We start from the raw sequence: 23,077 nt of genomic DNA, 5'->3' as shown, positions 1-23,077 counted from the left end.
AGAACAAGAAAAGGCCATTTGGCCCATCAATCCCATTCCTTCTGCAGACCATGTACACTCTGCCCTATTGAGAACTTAATCCTACTTAATTTGTTGGGGAAAGTTTAGCATTATTTTTCCTGACCCAAATTAAACACAAGGACCATCAAATTATCGATATAAATTTACAAGCTCCAATACTGAGCCTTGGTGAGTTGTTTTTCACTGATGATACCTTCATAGTACAGCAGGATAGGAGCCAAAGTGTTCCTAGGGTATTTGATCACCTCTACCTACACTTTTCCCCAAAATTTAATCCAATTCTGTGACAAAGATGTATCCATTTTCCTTTTCTTAGTTAATTAATCGCGTCACTATTTGCCTGGGTTGGAAGCCCGTACCATAAATTTGCTGCTACGTCAGAAAAAATATAGTGATCTTTTGCCTCACTTAGCCTCATTAATTGTGTACTTTAGACGATTGGTCTGTGCGTAGGGTCCAAGTATAATAGCCTCCTTACATCTATATTATTCATGCCATTGAGTATTTTAATACTGGATCAAGTTTCCTCTTAGCTGCTTTTTCCTCCAATGAAAACAATTCAGTTCTGTGAGTCTGTCTCTCTATTAAATCTGTAAACCCTAGAATCCATTTCCTTGTCTGATTTGTTAATTAACATTGTTTCACTTATAATCATAGAATCATGGAATGGTTACAGCACAGAAGGAGGCCATTTGGCCCATCGTGGCTATGCCAGCTCTGTGCAAGAGCAACTCAGCTAGACGCCCTCCCCGCTCTTTCCTTGTTGCCCTGAAAAGTTTTTCTCCAGATAATTATCCAGTACCCTTTTGAAAGCCAGAATTGAATCTGCCTCCACCACACTAGCAAGCAGTGCATTCTGGATCCTAACCACTTGCTGCCTCAAAAAGGTTTTCCTCATATCGCTTTTGATTCTTTTGCCAATCACCTTGAATCAGTTGCCTCTAGTTCTTGACCTTATTGCCAATGGAAACAGTTTCTCCCTATCTACTCTGTCTAGACACCTCATGATTTTGAACACCTCTATCAAATCTCCTCTCAAGCTTCTCTTCTCTAAGAAGAACAGCCCAGCTTGTCCCATCTATCCACGTAACTGAAGTCCCTCATCCCTGGAACCATTCTCGTAAATCTTCTCTGCACCCTTTCTAATGCTTTCACATCCTTCCTTAAATGTGGTGCCCAGAATTGAACACAATACTCCAGTTGAGGCCGGACCAGTGTTTTATAAAGGTTGATCATAACCTTTTTGTTTTTGTACTCTATGTCCCTGTTTGTAAAGTCTAGGATCCTGTATGAGTTATTAACAGCTTTCTCAACCTGCCCTGCCACCTTAAACGATTAGTACACATATACCCCAGGTCCCTCTGTATCTGCACCCCCTTCAGCATTGTGCCCTTTGTTTTATATTGCCTCTCTTTGCTCTTCCTCCCAAATGTATCACTTCACACTTCTGTGCATTAAATTTCATCTGCCACGTGTCCGCCCATTCCACCAGCCTGTATATGCCTACTTGAAGTCAATCACTATCCTCCTCACAGTTCACATTACTTCCAAGTTTTGTGTCACCACAAATTTTTGAAGTTGTGCCCTGCACACCCAAGTCTAGGTCATTAATATAGATTGAGAAAAGCAGTGGTCCTAACACTGATCCCTGGAGAGCCCCAATTCCTGCAGTCTGAGAAACAACCATTCACTACTACTTTCAGTTTCCTTCACTCAGCCAACCTCATATCCATGTTGCCACTGTCCTTTTTATTCCATGGGCTTTAACTTTGCTGATAAGCTTGTTAACGTGGCACTTTATCAAATGCCTTTTGGAAGTCCATGCACACCACATCAACTGCATTACCCACATCGACCCTCTCTGTTACATCATCAAAAAAATAAATCAAGTTAGTTTAACATGATTGCTTTTAACAAATCTGTGCTGCTTTCCTTACTTAAACCATGCTTATCAGGGTAACTGTTAATGTTGTCCTTAATTATTGTTTCTAAAAGCTTTCCCACCACTGAGGTTAAACTGACTGGCCTGTAGTTGCTGGCTTATCCTTACACTCTTTTTGGAACAAGCTTGTAGATTTTTGGGGCTTTTATGATAGATGTACTAGCTGGGCTCAGCACCAACTCCAACAAACCTCATCCCCTGCAGACCACAGTGTGGTTTTTCTCCTGCCCAATATGTAGGTAAATTGAGTGAGAATTGGGAATCTCACAGAGAACCTCTATCACTATATTCCGGCTTACTGGAATATATCCCCTGTCACCACGTGATCTTTCTATCTTTGGTAGGTAGATTGAATATAAACTATCAGATTGAGGGTCATGCCAACAGACACATTTATTTAACATTAAACAAATAAATGCATGGTATTTAATACAAAAAGTATATGTATGACACTTACAGCCTTCACTATTCTACTCAAAATGTCAAAACAACAAAGATGCTTTTGTCACTTGGCATAAAATTGATCCTGTAGAGCACCACTTACTTTTTGTGTGATGCAGTGCTGCCATGGAGTTTCTGCCTAACTCATTGTCCCCACCGACTTTAAATTCATTGACCCATTGAGTTGATGGGAATAAATTTAATTCCACAATGGGAAGTTCTACAAACAAACGTTGACCCAGCCTCACATACAGAACTAATCCATATCTTCAGCCCAGATACAGCAATCCATCAAAACCAGTAGCCAGGATATCAATCACCTAGAATAAAAGCAAAATAAAATAAAAATTAAAAATAAAAATAAGCAAAGATTGACTGGCCCCTCTTTTATTTTTAGTTTTATTTTTAATTTTAATTTAATTTTATTTTGGTTTGTTTCATCATTCAATTTTTTTTTTACCATGTGGTTGGCCACTGTTTTTTTCATGTTTGTACTTTTGGCTAGGGCTTTCATTATTCTGTCATTTAACACCCTCTCTGCACTAACGCTTTATCTTTCACTACACCATTAATACACTCTTTGCCTTTGCCCCATGACCTCCTTGTCAGTTATTCTCTGTGATCCTCTGTCCTATCAACACCTTCCCTTTTGCCCCCACCCCTACTTTATTTGCTTAAAACCTATTACATTTCTAACCTTTGCCAGTTCTGATGAAAGGTCACTGACCTGAAACGTTAACTCTGCTTCTCGCTCCACAGATGCTGCCAGACCTGCTGAGTATTTCCACCACTTTTGTTTTTATATCAATTGCCTAGGATGTTTAGGGTCAAATTGGATAGCTTGATTCATAGATTTGTCCCAAATATTTTGAATTACCTCCTAAACACTGCCTGAGAGTGTGATGGAGGCAGATACAATTGTGGCTTTCAAAAGGAAATTGTAAACAAATTGCTGTGCTATGGGAAAAGGGTGGGGTAGTTGGACTAGCAGAATTGCTGTTGCAGAGAGCTGGGGCAGACATGATGGGTTGAATAACCTCCTTCTGTGCTGTAACCATTCTATGATTCAATTAACAAGTCTTTTTCCAAGTATAGTCTGAACAAAAAACTATAAATATCAAGAACTTCCAGATAGAATTTACAGTCCTCTCAGGCTATTGTTTGTAGCTTAGTACAAGTCTCTGCTTTCTTTATGACCCTGGGCAGATTTTTGTTTTATTTATTCGTGGGATGTGGGCGTCGCTGGCTAGGCCTGCATTTATTGTCCATCCTTAATATCCCATGAGAAGCTGGTGGTGAGCTGCCTTCTTGAACCATTGCAATCCTTGGGGTGTATATACACCCACAGTGCTATTAGAGAGTTCCAGGATTTTGACCCAGTGACAGTGAAGGAATGGTGATATAGTTCAAAATCAGGATGGTGTATGGCTTGGGAAGGAACTTGCAGGTGCTGGTGTTCCCATGCGTCTGCTGCCCTTGTCCTTCTAGGTGGTAGAGGTCGCGGGTTTGGAAGGTGCTGTCGAAGCAGCCTTGGTGAGTTGCTGTAGTGCATCTTGTAGATGGTACACACTGCTGCTACTGTGCGTCAATGGTGGAGGGAGTGAATGTTGAAGGTGGTGGATGGGATGCCAATCCAGCGGGCAGTTTTGTCCTGGATGGTGTCGAGCTTCTTAAGTGTTGTTGGAGCTGCACCCATCCAGACAAGTGGAGAGTATTCCATCACACTCCTGACTTGTGCCTTGTAGATGGTGGACAGGCACTGGGGAGTCAGGAGGTGAGTTAGTCGCCGCAGAATTCCCAGTTTCTGACCTGCTCTTGTAGCCACAGCATTTATGTGCCTGGTCCAGTTCAGTTTCTGGTCAATGGTGACCCCCAGGATGTTGATAGTGGGGGATTCAGCGATAGTAATGCCATTGAACGTCAAGAGGAGATGGTTAGATTCTCTCTTGTTTGGATGGTCATTGCCTGGCACTTATGTGGCATGAATGTTACTTGCCACTTATCAGCCCAAGCCTGGATGTTGTCCAGGTCTTGCTGCATATGGACATGGGCTGCTGCAGTGGGCTGAATTTTATAAGCATGCCACCGTCCAAATAAAAGGGCGGTCCACCCATGCGGGCTGCACGCCAAAGAGCCGCCACGATTCCAAGTGTGGTGGCTCATTTAAATAGCCGGGACAGGCCGCACCCCCGATCACTTGAAGGGGGTGGGCTGTCCGTCCCCGCCAATGGCGTCAGCTACCTATGTGCAGGCCCTGATGCCATTTTTAAAGGGCTGCCAGCCCTACCAGGAAATATAAATATTTAAAGGGAAATTGAATTTAAATAAATAAATACATCTCATTTGCCCCTCTCCCACCCACCCAATAACAATTAAATTAATTATTAGCCCTTACCCCCAAAACACTTACCTTTATCATCTGATCTTCCCCCCACCGAAACACCACAAACTATCACCTACAACCTTTCCCACCGTCCCCTACACCCATGATGTTACTTTGACCCCATTTCCCCCTCCACACTGATAAACCTACCTCGCCCACTCCCCACAAGTGTTCCGCCTCATTTCCCTGAACGGAGGTCCGAAGGCATGGCAATGCCAGCCGCCAGGCTGAAGATCATGGTGGGACATCAGGAGGCGACATGAGATTAATTAATACACTTATTTTACTATATTTAAATATTTAAATTGCAGTCCCATCGCTGAGCAGCGAGGGGAGGGGGGAGCAGGGGTGGGGGGGTGGAGGGCGCCACAAGGCCTCGCTGCTGCCGGTAATATCGGGCTGGGCCCTGCCGGGGTCGAGGTCCGTGGCGGGCCTCATCCAGGGCCATCTTCAGGCACCCGGCCACAGATCCCGACGTCAAGGGCTCCTTAAAATCTAGCCCAATATCTGAGGAGTCACGAATGGTGCTGAACATTGTGCAATCATCAGCGAACATTCCCACTTCCAACCTTATGATGGAGGGAAGGCCATTGATGAAGCAGCTGAAGATGGTTGGGCCTAGGCCACTCCCCTGAGGAACTCCTGCAGTGATGTCCTGGGACTGAGATGATTGACCTCCAGCAACCACAACCATCTTCCTTTGCGCTAGGCAGGACTCCACCAGTGGAGAGTTCTTCCCCCAATTCCCATTGACTCCAGTTTTGTTAGGGCTACTTGATGCCATACTCGGTCAAATGTTGCCTTGATGTCAAGGGCAGTCACTCTCATCTCACCTCTGGAGTTCAGCACGTTTGCCCATGTTTGATACTCTGGTTAATGTCCCAGATAGAGCTTTTCTACATTTATCATCATCTTTTTTTATTGCAGTGCCAGTTATCAATCCAGCTTCTGCCTGATCCAGAAGTCCAATCGATACTTAATTCCCTGAATTTCTTTGTAACATATATTCAGCTGAACTCTAGATATATTACAAATTCACAAGCTAAAATAATTAGATATGGAATTCACGAATGGAGGCGGATATAGAGTTCATAGATAAATAAATTAAAACAGCGCAGGAGGCCATTCAGCCCATTGTGTATTTGACAGCTCTTTGAAAGAGCTCCACTCCCTTGATTTTGCCCCATAGCCCTGCAAATTTTTCCTTTTCAAATATATATCCAGTTCCCTTTTGAACCTGCTTCCACCACCCTTTCAGGCAGTGCATTCCAGATCATAATAAATTGCTGCAAAAATAAATTTCTCCTCATCACCTCTCAGGTTCTCTTTCCAATTATCTTAATCTTTGACCTCTGGTTGCTGACTCTCCTGCCAGTGAAAACAGTTTCATTAACACATCTGATATTTCCTGATCCAACTTCTTATATAGTGAGGAAAAAATTTCTCTGGGCCCCTCAGTTATATGTAGATACATATAAGGAACGTACGACAGAAGGAACTGAGGTGGGGGGGTGGGGGGGTGTGGTGGTGGGGGCAGTTCATGTGCATAGATCTTTGAAGGTAGCAGGACATACTGAGAGAATGGTTAGCAAAGCATTTGCAACCTTGGGCTTCATAAATAGAGATATTGAGTACAAAGCAGGGAAGTTATGCTGAACCTTTATAAAGCTCTGTTTAGGCCACAATTAGAGTATTGCATCCGATTCTGGTCACCACACTTTGGGAAGGATGTGAGGGTCCTTGAGAGGGTGCAGAGGAGATTTACCAGAATAGTTCCACGATTAGGGACTTTAGCTGCAAGGTTAGGTTGGAGAAGCTGGGATTGTTCTCCTTGGAACAAAGTAGATTGAGGAGAGATTTGATAGAGGTGTACAAGATTATGACGGGTTTAGATAAGGTAAACAAAGAAAAGTTGCTCCCATTAGCTGATGGTACAAGTACTAGGGGACACAGATTGAAGGTTTTGGGCAAGCAATGCAGGGGGAATGTGAAGAAGAACATTTTTATGCGGCATGTGGTGATGACCTGGAACCCGCTGCCTATGAGAGTGGTTTAAGCAGAGATGATGAATGATTTCAAAAGGAATTTGGTGAGGAATCTGAGGAAAATAAACCTGCAGGGCCAAGAGGATAGAGCGGGGGAAATTGAACTGATTGGATTGCTCTATGGAGAGCCGACATGGACTCAAAGGGCCGAGTCACCTCTTTTTGTGACTTTATGAGCTCTGTAGGAGACATCAAAAAGGCAAAATTAATGATGGCAGTTTTTCCCAAACATCATAGTCAGGTGGCATGGGGCCTTTAGAGAACAGACCTTTGAGTTTGTCCTCTGATGCTGAAGGTGGTGGGTGGTATGTGAATTAAAGCAGATCTAGTACTGCTTTTATTGAGATAGTGCTATCTTGTGTAATTTTTCTTACATATGTTAAATGTCTTCCCACAGTTTGTTAATACACAATCTAGTGTAAACACTTTGATATTTTTCTATTTTCAAAACAATAGCATTACTTCAGAGTTACAGGAAAATATAGAACAGAGGAAAGCATCAAAGGAAACCTCGGGTCAATTGACTCAGATGGGCCTTTTAATCACTATCTGTGTTTTAACATTGTTTACAAATATTAAGTAAAATAGACTTAAGCAGAATCACAGTGCTGTATTGTTAAGCATACATAAATCCAGTTTATTGCTTTGAACTTCATTAAGTGTTGAGTTTTTTTTAGGACTTTTGGTTTGCTGTTTCAATACAGTTGCAACACTGACATCTACCCAACTTTGTGGAAAATGGCTGAGGTATGCCATATCCACAAAAGCAAGAAAAATCCAGCCCAACCAATAACCACCCTAGAAGCCAACTCCCAATCATCAGAAAAGTGATGGAATAAGTCAACAGTGGTATGAAGCAGCACTTACTCACCTGCTTACCAATGCTCATTTTGGGTTCTGCTCAGACTTCTCGGCTCCAGGTCTTATTGCAGCCTTGATCCAAATATAGAAAAAAGAGCCGAAGTCCAGCAATAAAGTGAATTTGACTTCTCCGGACATCAAGGCAGCATTCGACCAAGTGTGGCACCAGGCCCAAGCAAAATCAAAATCACTGGGGATCGGGGCAAAACTCTATAGTGGGATGGAGTCATACCTCACAGGAAAGAAGGAGGTTGTGGCTGTTGGAAGCCAATCATTTCAGACCCAAGACATCACTGCAGGTGTTCCTCAGGGCAGTGTTCCAGGCCAGATCTACGACTCTGGCTTGACCTTGCCTCTACCATAAGGTCAGACGTGGATCTTGTTCGCTGATGATTGCACAATGTTCATCTCCATTCATAATTCCTCAGATAATAAAGCAGTCTTTGCCTGCAACAAAAGGTGTCACTAAAAAGTTGAGCCTGCAAAAAATGTCATCAAAATTTTAAGATAAAGACTTGACCCTGGAAAGCAATTATAGTAGGAACCATAATAGTTCTTGACAAATGTTCACCAGTTGTGAGAGGCATAAATGTAAAGATCAGTTATTCTGCCTCCAGGCTTGGGTTGATAAGTGGCAAGTAGCATTCATGCCACACAAGTGCAAGGCAATGAGCAGCTCCAACAAGACAGAGCGCAATTACTTCCATTTGACATTCAAAAACATTACCTTTGCTGACTCCAACATCAATATCCTGGAGGTCACCATTAACCAGAAACTCAAGTGAACCAGCCACATAAATGCCATGGCTACAGGAGTGGTTCAGAGGCTGAATATTCTGCAGCAAATGGCTCATCTTTTAACTCCCCAAGGCCTTTCCACCACCCACAAGGCATAAATTACGAATATGTTAGAATAGTCTACAGTTACCTGGGTAGATACAGCAACAACAGACACTTAGAGACCTAGAAGCCACTCAGGACAAAGCAGTCCACACGATTGCCATCCTATCTACCACTTAAAACATTCACCCTGTCCACCGCAGAAGGACTGTGGCTGCAGTGTGTGCTATCTACAGGTTGCACTGCAGCAACTCATCGAGGTTTCTTTGGCAGCACCTCCCAAAGCTGTGACCTCTGCTGCCGAGAAGGACAAGGACAGTAGGTGCATGAGAACGCCATCAACTTCCAGTTCCCCTCAAACTCACGCACCATCATGACTTAGATAAATATCGCTGTTCTTTCATTGTCACTAAGTCAAAGTCCTAGAACTCACTACCCAGCAACACTCTGGGAGCACCTTCACCACATGATTCAAGGCCCACCACTACCTTCTCAAGGGCAACTAGGGATGGACAATAAATATGATGCCCACATTAAATGTTGGTCAATTTACCACCAGTTGGATGAATTCCACATCCATTAATTTTGTCTCCAGAACTTATAGAGGTCAGCAAATCAAGTGCTTATGAGTCTCAGCAACAGTTCCCCACCACTACTTCTGAAAGATCAGGGAAAACAACACCTGACAGATTTACAGCTACCATCCGGGTGCCAGTGATAGAAACTGCCAACAGCCACATTTCATCAAGCTATTTGTCAGTTATTGGTGGAACTGCTCAGTGATATGAAGTATTATAATTAATCAATACGTCCCAAGAGTATTTAATGTCACTTAGACTATCTTCTATACTTTATTTTCCTGTAAAACCGATCAAAAACTATAAGCAGTTGATTATGCCTACCAGTTTGCAGACAGGATCGTGAATGTTAACTTCTGGATATTTGGATTGCAGACATTGAAAGCAACTTTCATTACCATCTATTCCTCTGGTTCAGAAAACTATATATGCATCTATTTGGGAAATGTAGGGATACAGTTGAAAGGGGAATGATAGCAGGATCTTGGTGTATGTGCACGATTAAAATTATATTTGGCATTTTCTTTCCTGCCCAGTGAAAAAGAAATCCAGTATTGGGGACCTTAAAACTGCAGGTCTGAAGCTGAGTAGTTTTATGAATCTTGGGAAAAAGAAACCTATATCTGTGGAGATTCCCATTAACAATAAGAAGAATGTTGAAGCATCAGGTAAGTTCATTGTGGTTTTCCCAGTGTTAAGTATTCTGTAGTATGTAGAGTTACTGCCATCCTGTGGCACTTTGTGTTCATTAAATGTAAGGATAAACCCAGGCACAGCTTCAAGTTGGCATTGCATTTACTGATTGTGAATGGACTCTGTTGTTATAGATTGAATGGTACAGTGCATCACTGTCAAGCAGATAACAGATATTTCATGGTTTTTATACCTAGCTCCTAGGGGTGTACAGTTTATAGGCAGTACAATAAGTTGGACTACTGCCTGAAGCTATGTTTGAGGCAAAACAGGAAATATACAAGTGATTAGCATCTGAAGGAGAAAGATGGATGAATTCTCCAGATGGAACACTTCAACAAAATCTGAAATGTCAGCTTACTGTCCCTTTTCAGTTGCTGACTGACCTGCACATTTCCAACATTTGTGATTTTTTATTTTACATTTGTGATTTTTCTTTTTATAACAACTTCAGTGACAGAATAGTCAAGATAACAGTGCCAAAATCAACTCCCAAGTCAATGTTTTACATTATCCTTGTGGATGGGCTAAATTGTCACATTGGACCTCCATATAGGGGTAAGAATATAAGAAAATAGAACCAAAAAAAATCAGCTCTTGCCATAGACCATGTGCTTTCTACACCATCATGGACTGTAACAGACTTAAATCAACAACATTCAAGAATACCTAACTTTAGAAGCTCCATTATTTAAGCCCAGTGGGTTGCTTTCACAGGTGATATTTCTATGGTCTCAGCATGGATGAGTCTGGGGAATTAATAATGGATAATAAGGAGATGGCAGATGAATTGAACAGATATTTTGCATTGGTCTTCATTATTGAGGATACAAGTAACATCCCAGTAATAGCTGTAAGTTAGGAAATGGAAGGGAGGGAGGAACTCAAGAAAATTACAATCACCAGGAAAGTGGTACTGACCAAATTGTTGGAGCTGCGGGCTGACAAGTCCCTGGGTCCTGATGGACTTCATCCCTGGGTCTTAAAAGTGAGATAGTTGATGTGTTAGTTTAAATTTTCCAAAATTCCCTAGATTCGGGGAATGTGCCGTTAGATTGAAAAATAGCGAATGTAACTCCTTTATTCAAAAAGGGAGGGAGACAGAAAACAGGAAACTACAGGCCAGTTAGCTTAACATCTGTCTTAGGGAAAATGTTAGAAGCTATTATTAAAGATGTTATAACAGGGCATTTAGAAAAATCAAGGTAATCAGGCAGAATCAACATGGTTTTGTGAAAGAGAAATCATGTTTAACCAATTTATTGGAGTTCTTTGAGGGAGTTACATGTGCTGTGGATAAAGGGAAACCGGTGGATGTATTGTACTTAGATTTCCAGAGGCATTTGAGAAGGCCACATCAAAAGTTATTGCAGAAAATAAAAGCTGATAGTGTAGGGGGTAACATATTGGCATGGATAAAAGATTGGCTAGCGAACAGGAAACAGAGAGCAGGCATAAATGTGTCATTTTCTGGTTGTCAAGATGTAACAAGTGGTGTGCCACAGGGATCTGTGCTAGGGCCTCAACTTTTTGACTTAGCTGAAAGGACCAAAGATATGGTTGCTAAATTTGGTGATGACACAAAGATAGGTAGGAAAGTAATTTGTGAAGAAGACATAGGGGGTTACAAAGGGATATAGATAGGTTAAGTGAGTGGGCAAAGACCTGGCAAATGGAGTATAATGTGGGAAAGTGGGAAATTGTCCACTTTGGCAGGAAGAATAAAAAAGAAGCATATTATCTAAATGTTGAGAGATTGCAGAGCTCTGAGATGCAGAGGGATCTGGGAGTCCAAGTGCATGAATCACAAAAGGTTAGTATGCAGGTACAGCACGTAATTAGGAAAGCTAATAGAAAGCTATTGTTTATCACGAGGGGAATTGAATACAAAAGTAGGGAGATTATGCTTCAGCTATACAGGGCATTGGTGAGAGCACATCTGGAGTACTATGTACAGTATTGAACTCCTTATTTAAGGAAGGATGTAAATGCACTGGAGGCTGTACAGAGAAGGTTTACTAGACTAATACCTGGAATGGGCAGGCTGTTTTACGAGGAAAGATTGGACAGGCTGGGCTTGTTTCCGCTGTAATTTAGAAGAGTAAGAAGCGACTTGATTGAAACATATAAGATCCTGAGGGGTCTTGACAGGATGGATGTGGAAAGGATGTTTCCCCTTGTGGGAGAATCTAGAGCTAGGAGTCACTGTTTAAAAATAAGGGGCCGCCCATTTACGACAGAGATGAGGAGAAATTTTCTCTCTCAGAGGGTCATGAGTCTTTGGAATTCTCTTCCTTAAAAGGCGGTGGAGGCAGAGTCTTTGAATATTTTTAAGGCAGAAGTAAATAGATTCTTGATAAGCAAGGGAGTGGAAGGTTATCGGGGGCAGGTTGAAATGTGGAGTAATCAGTTCAGCCATGAATTTATTGAATGGCGGAGCAGGCTCGAAGGGCCAAGTGGCCTACTCCTGCTCCTAATTCATATGTTCGTATGGATGAATAACTGGCCAGAAGTGGGACTGAGGTTATAGGGATAAACATGGATAGAATTAATCATTATATTCAATTGAGAGTTTGATTAACTTCCTCTGCATTTATCTGTAGAACCTTCAATCCCATTCCTAAACAGATATTCAACCTAATGCTTTTTGAAAAAAATGTCGAGTGTTAATTACTTATGTTTGGAATCTATTCTACGGCTAGATTTTACACTAGGCGGACGGGAGCCTGCCACTGACTGAAAAGTCGATGGCAAATCCGCTTCCGCCTTGCCTGGGGGATCCGACCCATATTTTGCGGGTCTCTGGGCTTTAATTGCTCTGAGGCTGGACTTCCACCTGCTTGAGGTAGGAAGTCCCGGCTAATGGAGCTGCCAGACAATCAGTGGGCCGGCAGCTCTTATTCCCAGCAGCGCCACCAAGAGTGGTGGCCACTGTTGGGACTACAGCCCTGCCGGAAGGAAAGATGCCAGGGAGCCTGGAAGGCAGGTAAGTTTCGGTTGCCTCCCCGGAGATTATCGGTGAGGCCCCGGTGAGGCAACTGATGGTCGGTTGGGGGGGACGGGCACGTGTTGGGCGTTGGGGGTGGTTGGGGTAGCGGGGATCGCCCTCCATCGGGCACAGGGTGCCCAATCATGAAGGCCCACCCCCACTCCGGCCGGGATGTTCAAGAACTGCCTGCTTTTGCCAGGCGGCTTCTCTTGGGTCTAGGACGCCCGCTTGCCAGACGTAAAATCCACGTGGAGGTGGACGAAGGCCTTTAAGTGGCCACTTAAGGGCCTTGATTGGCCTGGGGTGGACAGGCCATTTCTCACCGCCGCTGCCCTGCGTAAAGTGGCAGCGGAGGCAGGAGTGGGTTGGGAAGGGCCTCCAGAGCCTCCAGCTCCATTTTACGCCAACCCCCCCCACCCACCACCATCCTGTTCTTAGGGGTGGCACAAAATTCAGTCCTACATTTCCATTACTCTGTGAGAGAACAAAAATCTGCTGGTTGAAATGAGGAATGCTGCTGGAAGACAGGAGAATGGGAGAATTCTGGCTCAGCAGATACTTACAGGCCCCTTGATACTACTTCCTCAAAAAATAGACAAGACCCCTGACTGTGGGAAGCCCAAGTGGCTAAAATCCTGAATCGCTGAGGACAATAAATCAAAAAGAAAAAAACATTTTGTCCTGTATGGCATTAAGGATTGATGCGTTCTGGGTTCCCTCACTGTTTCATTTCCCACACTTAAAATCAGGAGGAAATAGTCATGCTGAGTGATCAGCATGATGTGATTACAACAACAGACTGCTGTTCCCATTAGAGAGGGTGGACAGCAAAAATGGTGCAGTGTGTGCAGATGTTAGGGAATGCTATCAAAAATAAATACGCAGTCTCAATGCCAATTGTGCAAAATAATGCTTCTGGAGAGTGTTGTTTGTGGTTATGTTTTTTATAGCTATGTATGTGGTGTGAACGATCTGTGCAGACTTTCATTCTTCTTTTGACAGGGTATTTGAATGTGTTTATGAACAGCCAGTGGCGTACACGTTGGTGTCAGGTTAAAAACGGACTTATTCACTTCTACCAGGACAAGAGCAAAAACAAAGCTATTCAAAATCCTCTGAGCCTAGAAGGCTGTGAGGTTATTCCTGACTCTACTCCAGAACATTTATATTCCTTCCGCATTCTGCAGGATGGTGAGGAAATAGCTTCGCTAGAGGTAACTTTAACTCTACATGGTTATTAATATTGTCCATCTTAATCTAGTTCGCAGTGAATGCTATATGTGAATTTTTGGTTTACACATATTTTGAGATTAAAATTCAAATTATGCAAAGCTTGTATCTAAATTTTATAACTGTGTGTAAGTCAAGTTGGCATTTTAGCTAAACCTAGTACTACAGTTATAGTTTCGCTAAAATTTATGGGTGAGATCTGCTGCCATTTGGATTTGCAAACTTCTACTCAGACATATTGAGCACAACAATATTACAACCACCCCATTAAAATACCAGGTACAAATAGGTAAAAGCCACTAACCAAACCTGCCCTTTCTACTACACTCCCAAGGATCAGGGAGTTGGATATTCACCATGAGGTTGCACTCTCTCATAATACACTGTAAGAGATCAAGACTAAAACTTTTCTTAAGATTAAACTCCTCAGCTATTTCATTTCTCTTCCTCCCTTTAAAATAGTACTGAAAACACAGTAGGACACAGACTACATCGATTCCCCCAGAGCAGGCAGTGCCATGGGCTACTACCTGCACAGCCTGTGCAGCATTCTTGAATGATATCAATGGGAATCAACGTACATTAGAAGTGGCAATGTGTCCAATTTCTCACCCATCATTTTAACCCAGCTTTTTGTCAGCTCCCTTAATTCTCCAAACAGGATCCATTTATTTATCCTTCATTTTGACTCCATAAAATTCCTTGGTACATTATCCACATTAAAGGCACTATATAAATATAAGTTTTGAAGTTGCTAATTTTCACTTTTCTTGTCTCCTGTCTTGTTTCTACTCACATGTATTGGGATGTTTTAATAGTATTTTCTGAACCTAATGCAAATCAAAGATACTCTTCTACAGGTCCCAATAAGTTTTGCACCAGGGATAAAAAGACATAGTTATGATAGAAAAAGTTGATGGGCAATGTTTGCGAACACAAGAATTTTGATATATTATACATATAAATATTCATAGAACAAATAAAACGAGATCGTCTCAAAACCTTTCTTGTATGTGCTTCATGGGTTAGCTCAATTTAGGAAGAATATTTAGACACAACCTGCATTAAGTCTAAACCCATTTCCCCATTGCTGCCAAAGGATGCAAGAGCTTAGTGATCATAATGAAGTGAAATTAGAGAAAATACAAAAAATAAGAGAAAATCAGATAGTATTGTATTTCTCTTTTACAGGCAAAGTCTTCAGAAGAGATGGGTTACTGGCTGGGTCTTCTGCTGGCAGAATCTGGATCTAAAACAGACCCTGAAGAGTTTGCTTATGACTATGTAGATGCTGATCGAGTGTCTTGTATCGTGCATGCAGCTAAACATTCTTTATAGTAAGTCACATTTTCTATTTCAAAACATTTTTTTGCAACACATACATGGTCTATTGGATGAAGTAGCATCCTGTGTAGAATTAAGTATCCACTTATTTGCACTGACCTAAGGGTGTATTATCGCTCAATGAAGGCTGTGAGCTTGATGTAATGTTTTCTTAATGTTATCTGTAACGATGGAATCTCAATTAGAAACTTCTATATGAAGATTGCTGTGCTTTAAAACTCTTCAATAGCAACATTACTGATAGTATTACAATCTCACATGGTGTTAAGTAGGTGGTTAGTCTAATCAGGAATGTCTGCCCCAATTATACCTCTTTAAGAGGAAAAACACAAAAGCTGACTGTTGTCTCCATAATTTCTAAGTAACAAACAATTTTTTCTTTGGTCAATTGCTTAATTGGAAGCTCATTCATATGAGTAAAGGGACAATGGTGTAATCCACTGAGCCATTCAGACTTCACAGTAAGTTGGGCATTTTTGATATATACATATTTAAAGATGGAAAAGACATGTAAGAAGCACACTGAGGTTTTTTATATAGAGCTTTTTTAAGGGAAGGACCATCTATTTCATTAGCATTTTTATTACTCTCTAGTTTACTGCAGCGAAGATACTCAGAGCCAAACACATACATTGATGATTTGCCAGTGGTACAGAATCAATCAGATGACCTGTATGATGATGTGGATATACCTGAATCTGTGGTAGGAACAACCAGATTCTTTTTTTAATCTTGTAATATCTGAAGAATGCAAGAAAGTGCTTTTTTAATCGAAGAGTTTCCATAATAGAGATACAAACATTCATTTTGATTTATGTCTTATCAAAAACAAAGGAAAAGGTATAATGCAGTTTAACCAATATATCATTTCTGGTAAACATACAGGGATAGAGTGTCTGCTTTAGGCACAATCCGTGATCCTGGCACAAATTGCCCCCAAAATTCCCCGTTCTGAAAATTGCTTTCCCTCCACCCCAAGTTTCCGTTCAAATTCATTTGCATATTGCCGAAAGCAAAATCTGCCTTCAACCAGCACAATCGGGCAGCATTTTAAAACGTGATTTTTTTTTTAAATGCCTTGATATAGTTAAGTGTGGTAACTTGATGAAGTTTGTTTAATACGGCTTAAAATGGGTTTATCACAAAAAAGCATTTTAATTCACAATATCAATTCACCAGCTGTGAGTAACTGGATTTTAAGTTTCTGAAAACGATTTTTGAAAAATATACAAAATTATCTTCTCGTTATATTGGGTAGAATAATGAGTTTCTTAGTAAATTTAAAATAAACATTCGAAACCTTCCAAAATGTACCTGTCAGTGTTCTTGCACCCAAAAGATCCCCAGCTTGAGTTTTGCAGCCTACTTGAAGGCCTGCAAAAGACACAATCAGGCTGGGGGCATAGCCAGTTTTGTGGGCAGGGCCTGCTTCTCGCACGATGTTTTGTAAAACTAGTGTAAAATATCGAGGAAACTGGCATTGTGCTGAATGCAATTTGCACTTAAAATTCCAAGATTTTTTGGGCTGCATATCAGAAGAATTGCACCTAAAAAAAACACAATTGAACAGAAACTCTAGGCCACATTGTTTAAGATAAGGTTTGTGTTGAATAGTGTGTTCTTTTTTCAACAATGTAAGTAATCTAGGTAAATGGCACAATGTAGAGTAGCTTACATAAGAAATGTATCATATCCATTTATTTCATCTATGGGTAAGCATGTCTGTTTTGTGGGTTTATTAAAGTGAAAACGGTGAGTGGCCTGATCGTTTAACAAAGTTTACTGTACCAGACAGCCCTCAGTTGGAATTTATTTCTTCACATCCAACAATTACAGTTACATGAAGCATACCGGCCCGAGGAACATCATGGCCAGATTTTGCAGTTGTAGTGATGGAAACATGTCCACATCCGCTGTCATTACAATTGTGAAATTGACCGCGACTTCTAGTGTCCACACATGCATGGTTAAACGCAGAAATTCATAGGTTGCTGTCAGTGATTCTCTGTTCCTCCACAGGGTATGCTGTTGAAGTCCCCACAGATGGAAATCTTTAGAAATCACTTGAATTAGAGTCATCGAGTTATACAGCATGGAAAGAGGCCCTTTGGCCCATCGTGTCTGTGCCAGCCATCAAGCACCTAACTATTCTAATCCCATTTTCCAGCAGTTGGCTCGTCACCTTGTATGCTATGGCATTTCAAGTGCTTATATAAATACTTCTTAAATGTTGTGAGGGTTTCTGCCTCTACCACCTCTTCAGGCAGGGCGTTCCAGATTCCAACCACCCTCTGAGTGAAAACATTTTTCCTCAAATCCCCTCTAAACCTCCTGCCCCCTTATCTTAAATCTATGCCCCCTGGTTATTGACCCCTCCACTAAGGGAAAAGGTTTCTTCCTATCTACCCTATCAATGCCCCTCTTAATTTTGTATACCCCAATCATATCTCCCCTCAGTCTTCTCTGCTCTAAAGAAAACAACCCTATCCTTTTCAGTCTCTCTTCATAGCTGAAATTCTCCAGCCCAGGCAATATCCTGGTGATTCTCCTCTGCACCCTCTCCAATACAATCACATCCTTCCTATAGTGTGGTGCCCAGAACTGTACACAGTACTCCAGCTGTGGCCTAACTAGTAATTGATACAGCTCCATCATAACCTCCCTGCTCTTACATTCTATGCCTCAGCTAATAAAGGCAAGAATCCCATATGCTTTCCTAACCGCCTTATCTACCTGTGCTGCTGCCTTCAGTGATCGTGGACAAGTACACCAAGGTCCCTCTGACCCTCCCAAAATGCATCACCTCACACTTGTCAGGATTAAATTCCATTTGCAACAGCTCCGCCCATCTTACCAGCCCATCTGTATCGTCCTGTAATCTAAGGCTTTCCTCCTCACTATTTATGACACCACCAATTTTTGTGTCATCTGCGAACTTACTGATCATACCTCCTATATTCACGTCTAAGTCATTAATGTACACTACAAACAACAAGGAACCCAGCACCGATTCCTGCGGTACACCACTGGTCACAGGCTTCCACTCACAAAAACAACCCTCGACCATTACCCTCTGCCTCCTGCTACTTTGGATCCAATTTGCCAAATTGCCCTGGATCCCATGGGCTCTCCTTCTCAACCAATCTCCCATGTGGGACCTTATCAAAAGCCTTACTGAAGTCCATGTAGACTACATCAACTGCTTTACCCTCATCATCTGCACATCCAGTCACCTCCTCGAAAAATTCAATCAAGTTTGTTAGACACGACCTTCCCTCTGACAAAGCCATGCTAACTATCCCTGAGTAATCCTTGCCTCTCCAAGTGGAGATTAATCCTGTCCCTTCGAATTTTTTCCAATAGTTTCCCAACCACTGATGTTAGACTCACCGGCCTGTAATTACCTGGTTTATCCCTGCTACCCATCTTGAATAATGGTACCACATTCGCTGTCCTCCAAACCTCTGGTACCTCTCCTGTGGCCAGAGAGGATTAGAAAATTTGTGTCAGAGCCCCTGCTATCTCCTCCCTTGCCTCACAGAACAGCCTTGGATACATCTCATCTGAGCTTGGTGATTTATCCAATTTTACGCCCGCTAAAACAGCTAATACTTCCTCCCTTTCAATGCTAATATGTTCAAGTATAGCACAATCCCCATCCCTGATCTCTACACCTACGTAGTCCTTCTCCATAGTGAACACAGATGAAAAGTAATAATTTAAAACCTCACCTATGTCCTCCGGCTCCACACACAGATTGCCACTTTGGTCCCTAATGGGCCCTACTCTTTCCCTGGTTATCCTCTTGCCCTTAATATACTTATAAAACACCTTAGGATTTTCCTTTATCTTGCCCTGACATGAACTCGACATGAATTGACATGAACTTTCACTTCTAACACTCTAATCTTGCTGTAAAAACCCTGAAAAGTCTTCTTGAATGAAGTGTAACTGGGTTTTTAATGCCATACTGAGTCGTAATTATTGCTGAGAAACCTCTCTAGCCTTGAAAAACTAATTTTCTATTTGTGGAAAATCAAGTTTCTTCACGATAATTAAAATCCATTTCATTTTTATATTATTAAAATAATTTTTAAGGTTGTTTGTGATATTTCTGCTTCTACCTTAGTCCCATGTGTATGTCTTAATTTTTATTTCTTGCTCTGTAAAATGCTTAAGAAGTGAATGATAATTGGTGCATTTTACTTCCTGGTTTGCTGTCTGTGAGAATTCTTCAATGTCATTGGCTGCTTAGCCTGGTTGATGGCATTATTATTGTTGGATGTCAGAGATCCCCATAGCTGGCGCCTAAATCAAATTAACATCAGGAAAGGTGAAATCCATGCCACAAAGATCACTAGATCTTTGGGCACATTCTTCGAGATCAGCAGTGAGCATCATCACTTTGCACTGACCGCAAAATCCAGACCTATGACTGTGTATTCACATCATCATCAGGGTTTGGGACGATATCAGAGCCATATCTACGTGCATTAGAAAATTGGATTGGAATAGTATTGAATCTGGCTCTGAAAAACAGGAACCAGACAATCATTGCTGAAAGATTATGTCTGAATTACCAATTGTTAATTATTCCTTTTTGGTAAATTTGACCGTGTATTCTGTTTTTACACAGGATGATAAAATTAATGAGGAACAGTGCTATGGGGAAGATCAAACAAGAGTTTATTTGGACCTAACTCCAGTGAAATCATTCCTTCATTCTAGTAACAACAAATTGGCTTCTAATGTACAACCAAATGCATCAAACTCTGAGAATGGGAGAGAGACTTCAAATCCTTTACAAGTGGATGACAAGGACACAGCTAGTGATTCTGATTCTGGGATCACTGCAAGGCCTTTGGAGTTTGGTGCTAAGGTAAACCCATTATCTTTCAGTATCTATTATCTGTTAAATTTGGTACATGGGGAGCATTTATCATTCAAAACATCATGGCTTCAAAATTCGGCTCTGTAGCACTGCTGGTACCTGTGCTAGAGAAGCTAGAGGCTCTCAAAATGGCGTGAACTTCTTGCATGGCCCACACAGTGCCCCCATGCTGGGAAGGGCCTAGCGCAGGTTTGCTGTGCGTTTGCTGGAAGCTATGACAGTTGGCGGACCATGATGTCAAATAGCCTCTCAGGCTGATTAAACGCACGTTCTGCAAACTTGGACAGCACAGGCCCACTGAACGCCCTGTACTAACCACTCACAGCTCGACATGCGTTCAGCTTATGAGGGACCCCCCCACCCACTAGCGCTATTTAAAGGGACAGTCATTTAACTTGCAGATGATGTGCTTTCGACTTACTGTTGCTAAGTTGCAAAGTTTGTGGCAGTAGTGTGGTATACTTTGGAGTTCTGGTAACTTGCTGGATTTGGAGTGTTGCTGCATCCTAGCAGGGAGGGTAGAAGAGTTTTGTGACCTGTCCGTAGAAAAGCTGCTACAGTTATAGGAGCTGTAGTTACAGTCCCTCTGGGTCTGCAAACCAACAGAAAAATGAGCTGAGGCTGCAGTGAGGAGAAGCTCTGCACAAAGAGAAGAGGAGGAAGGCTGTCCACAGAAGTCCCTATTCACCAAAGGTTTTCAGGGAGCATTTCTCATAACCAAGAGCAATGCCTGAGGAGGTGCCTGAGATTCAGCAAGGAGGTAACAACAGAATATGTAGCCTCGCACAGGGTGAGGATGGCACTGCCAGTGGCTGTCGAAGTCACTGTTGTTCTCAATATATATGCGACTGGATCCTTTCAGGTGGGAGCTGACGAACTTGCGAACATATCCCAGTTCATCGTACATCACTACTGTGGAGGTGACGGAGGCCCTGTACATGAAGAGAGGAGAGTTCATCATTTTTTGTCTAACCAGAGAGGAACAGGATGAGCAGACTTGTGGCTTTGTCAGGGTAGCAGAACTCCCAAATGTTCAGAGAGCAACTGACTGCACACTCTGCGGGTCCCACATGTCAACGATAAGAGGTATGGGAACCTCAAAGAGTTGGTGTGAGACCATGCACAAACCATCCTGTCGCTGAATACCAGCCAGCCTGGCAGCAGCATGACACTGTTATGCTGAGCCATTCTGCCATTCCCGCCGTCTTCGGGCTACCACCAAGAACCAGAGTCTGGCCACTCAGACACAAAGGATACCCCCTCTGCACAATGCTGATGATCCTCCTATGCCTCTTGACCATTCAAGGACAACAGGTGTACAATGAGAACCATGCTGCCACCAGGAATGTCATGTAGCAGACAATCGACGCTCTCAAGCAACGGCTCTGCTGCCTGGACCATTTGGGGGGAGCCCTACAATACTCTCTGGAATAAAAGCAAAATACTGCGGATGCTGGAAATCTGAAACAAAAACAAGAAATGCTGGATTCACTCAGCAGGTCTGGCAGCATCTGTGGAAAGAGAAGCAGAGTTAACGTTTCGGGTCAGTGACCCTTCTTCGGAACTGACAAATATTATAAACAAGTGAGGTGGGGGTTGGGCAAGAGATAACAAAGGAGAAGGTGCAGATTGGACCAGGCCACATAGCTGACCAAAAGGTCATGGAGCAAAGGCAAACAATATGTTAATGGTGTGTTGAAAGACAAAGCATTAGTACAGATTAGGTGTGAATATACTGAATATTGAACATCAGCAAGTGCAAACCTGAAGAAAAACAACCTGAAAAAAACAGTGGGTGAGCAAACTGAACAAACTAAGATGAACTGAAATAAATACAAAAAAAGATTGTAAAAAATGTAAAAAGGAATGCCAAAAAAAAAGGGAAGAAAAAATAACTAAAAATGAAAGTAAAGTGGGGGGCTGTCATGCTCTGAAATTATTGAACTCAATGTTCAGACCGGCAGGCTGTAATGTGCCTAATCGGTAGATGAGATGCTGTTCCTCGAGCTTGCGTTGATGTTCACTGGAACACTGCAGCAATCCCAGGACAGAGATGTGAGCATGAGAGCAGGGGGGAGTGTTGAACCGGAAAAAGAGTTGGGGGAGGGGGCCTGAGTAGGACTGGAACAAAGAATGCTCGACATATCCCACAAAAAGACAGGCATAACTAGGACCCATGCGGGTACCCATAGCGACACCTTTTACTTGAAGGAAATGCATGGAGTTGAAGGAGAAGTTGTTCAATGTGAGAACAAGTTCAGCCAGGCGGAGGAGGGTGTTGGTGGATGGGGACTGGTTGGGCCTCTGTTCCAGGAAGAAGCGGAGAGCCCTCAAACCATCCTGGTGGGGGATGGAGGTGTAGAGCGATGGAGGTGTAGAACCACCAGGATGGTTTGAGGGCTCTCCGCTTCTTCCTGGAACAGAGGCCCAACCAGTCCCCATCCACCAACACCCTCCTCCGCCTGGCTGAACTTGTTCTCACATTGAACAACTTCTCCTTCAACTCCATGCATTTCCTTCAAGTAAAAGGTGTCGCTATGGGTACCCGCATGGGTCCTAGTTATGCCTGTCTTTTTGTGGGATATGTCGAGCATTCTTTGTTCCAGTCCTACTCAGGCCCCCTCCCCCAACTCTTTTTCCGGTTCAACACTCCCCCCTGCTCTCATGCTCACATCTCTGTCCTGGGATTGCTGCAGTGTTCCAGTGAACATCAACGCAAGCTCGAGGAACAGCATCTCATCTACCGATTAGGCACATTACAGCCTGCCGGTCTGAACATTGAGTTCAATAATTTCAGAGCATGACAGCCCCCCACTTTA

The 23,077-nt window shown here is 42.5% G+C and overlaps 1 protein-coding gene across 2 annotated transcripts in view; it reads left to right on the top strand.

Annotated features, from left to right (window-relative positions):
- The window catches only part of afap1l2 (actin filament associated protein 1-like 2), a 248,996-nt gene that overhangs the window by 199,469 nt on the left and 26,450 nt on the right, over positions 1-23,077 (top strand). For both annotated transcript variants that reach the window (XM_068052952.1, XM_068052953.1), the window contains 5 exons: positions 9,648-9,779; positions 13,796-14,007; positions 15,215-15,360; positions 15,962-16,070; positions 20,004-20,246. In XM_068052952.1, coding sequence (XP_067909053.1) covers positions 9,648-9,779; positions 13,796-14,007; positions 15,215-15,360; positions 15,962-16,070; positions 20,004-20,246 — 842 coding nt within the window. The remainder of the gene's footprint in view (positions 1-9,647; positions 9,780-13,795; positions 14,008-15,214; positions 15,361-15,961; positions 16,071-20,003; positions 20,247-23,077) is intronic.

The sequence above is a fragment of the Heterodontus francisci genome, chromosome 20, assembly GCF_036365525.1.
Source record: "Heterodontus francisci isolate sHetFra1 chromosome 20, sHetFra1.hap1, whole genome shotgun sequence".
NCBI lineage: Eukaryota > Metazoa > Chordata > Chondrichthyes > Heterodontiformes > Heterodontidae > Heterodontus > Heterodontus francisci.
Note: the sequence above shows the minus strand (reverse complement) of the source record. Positions and strands in the feature narration are given on the sequence as shown.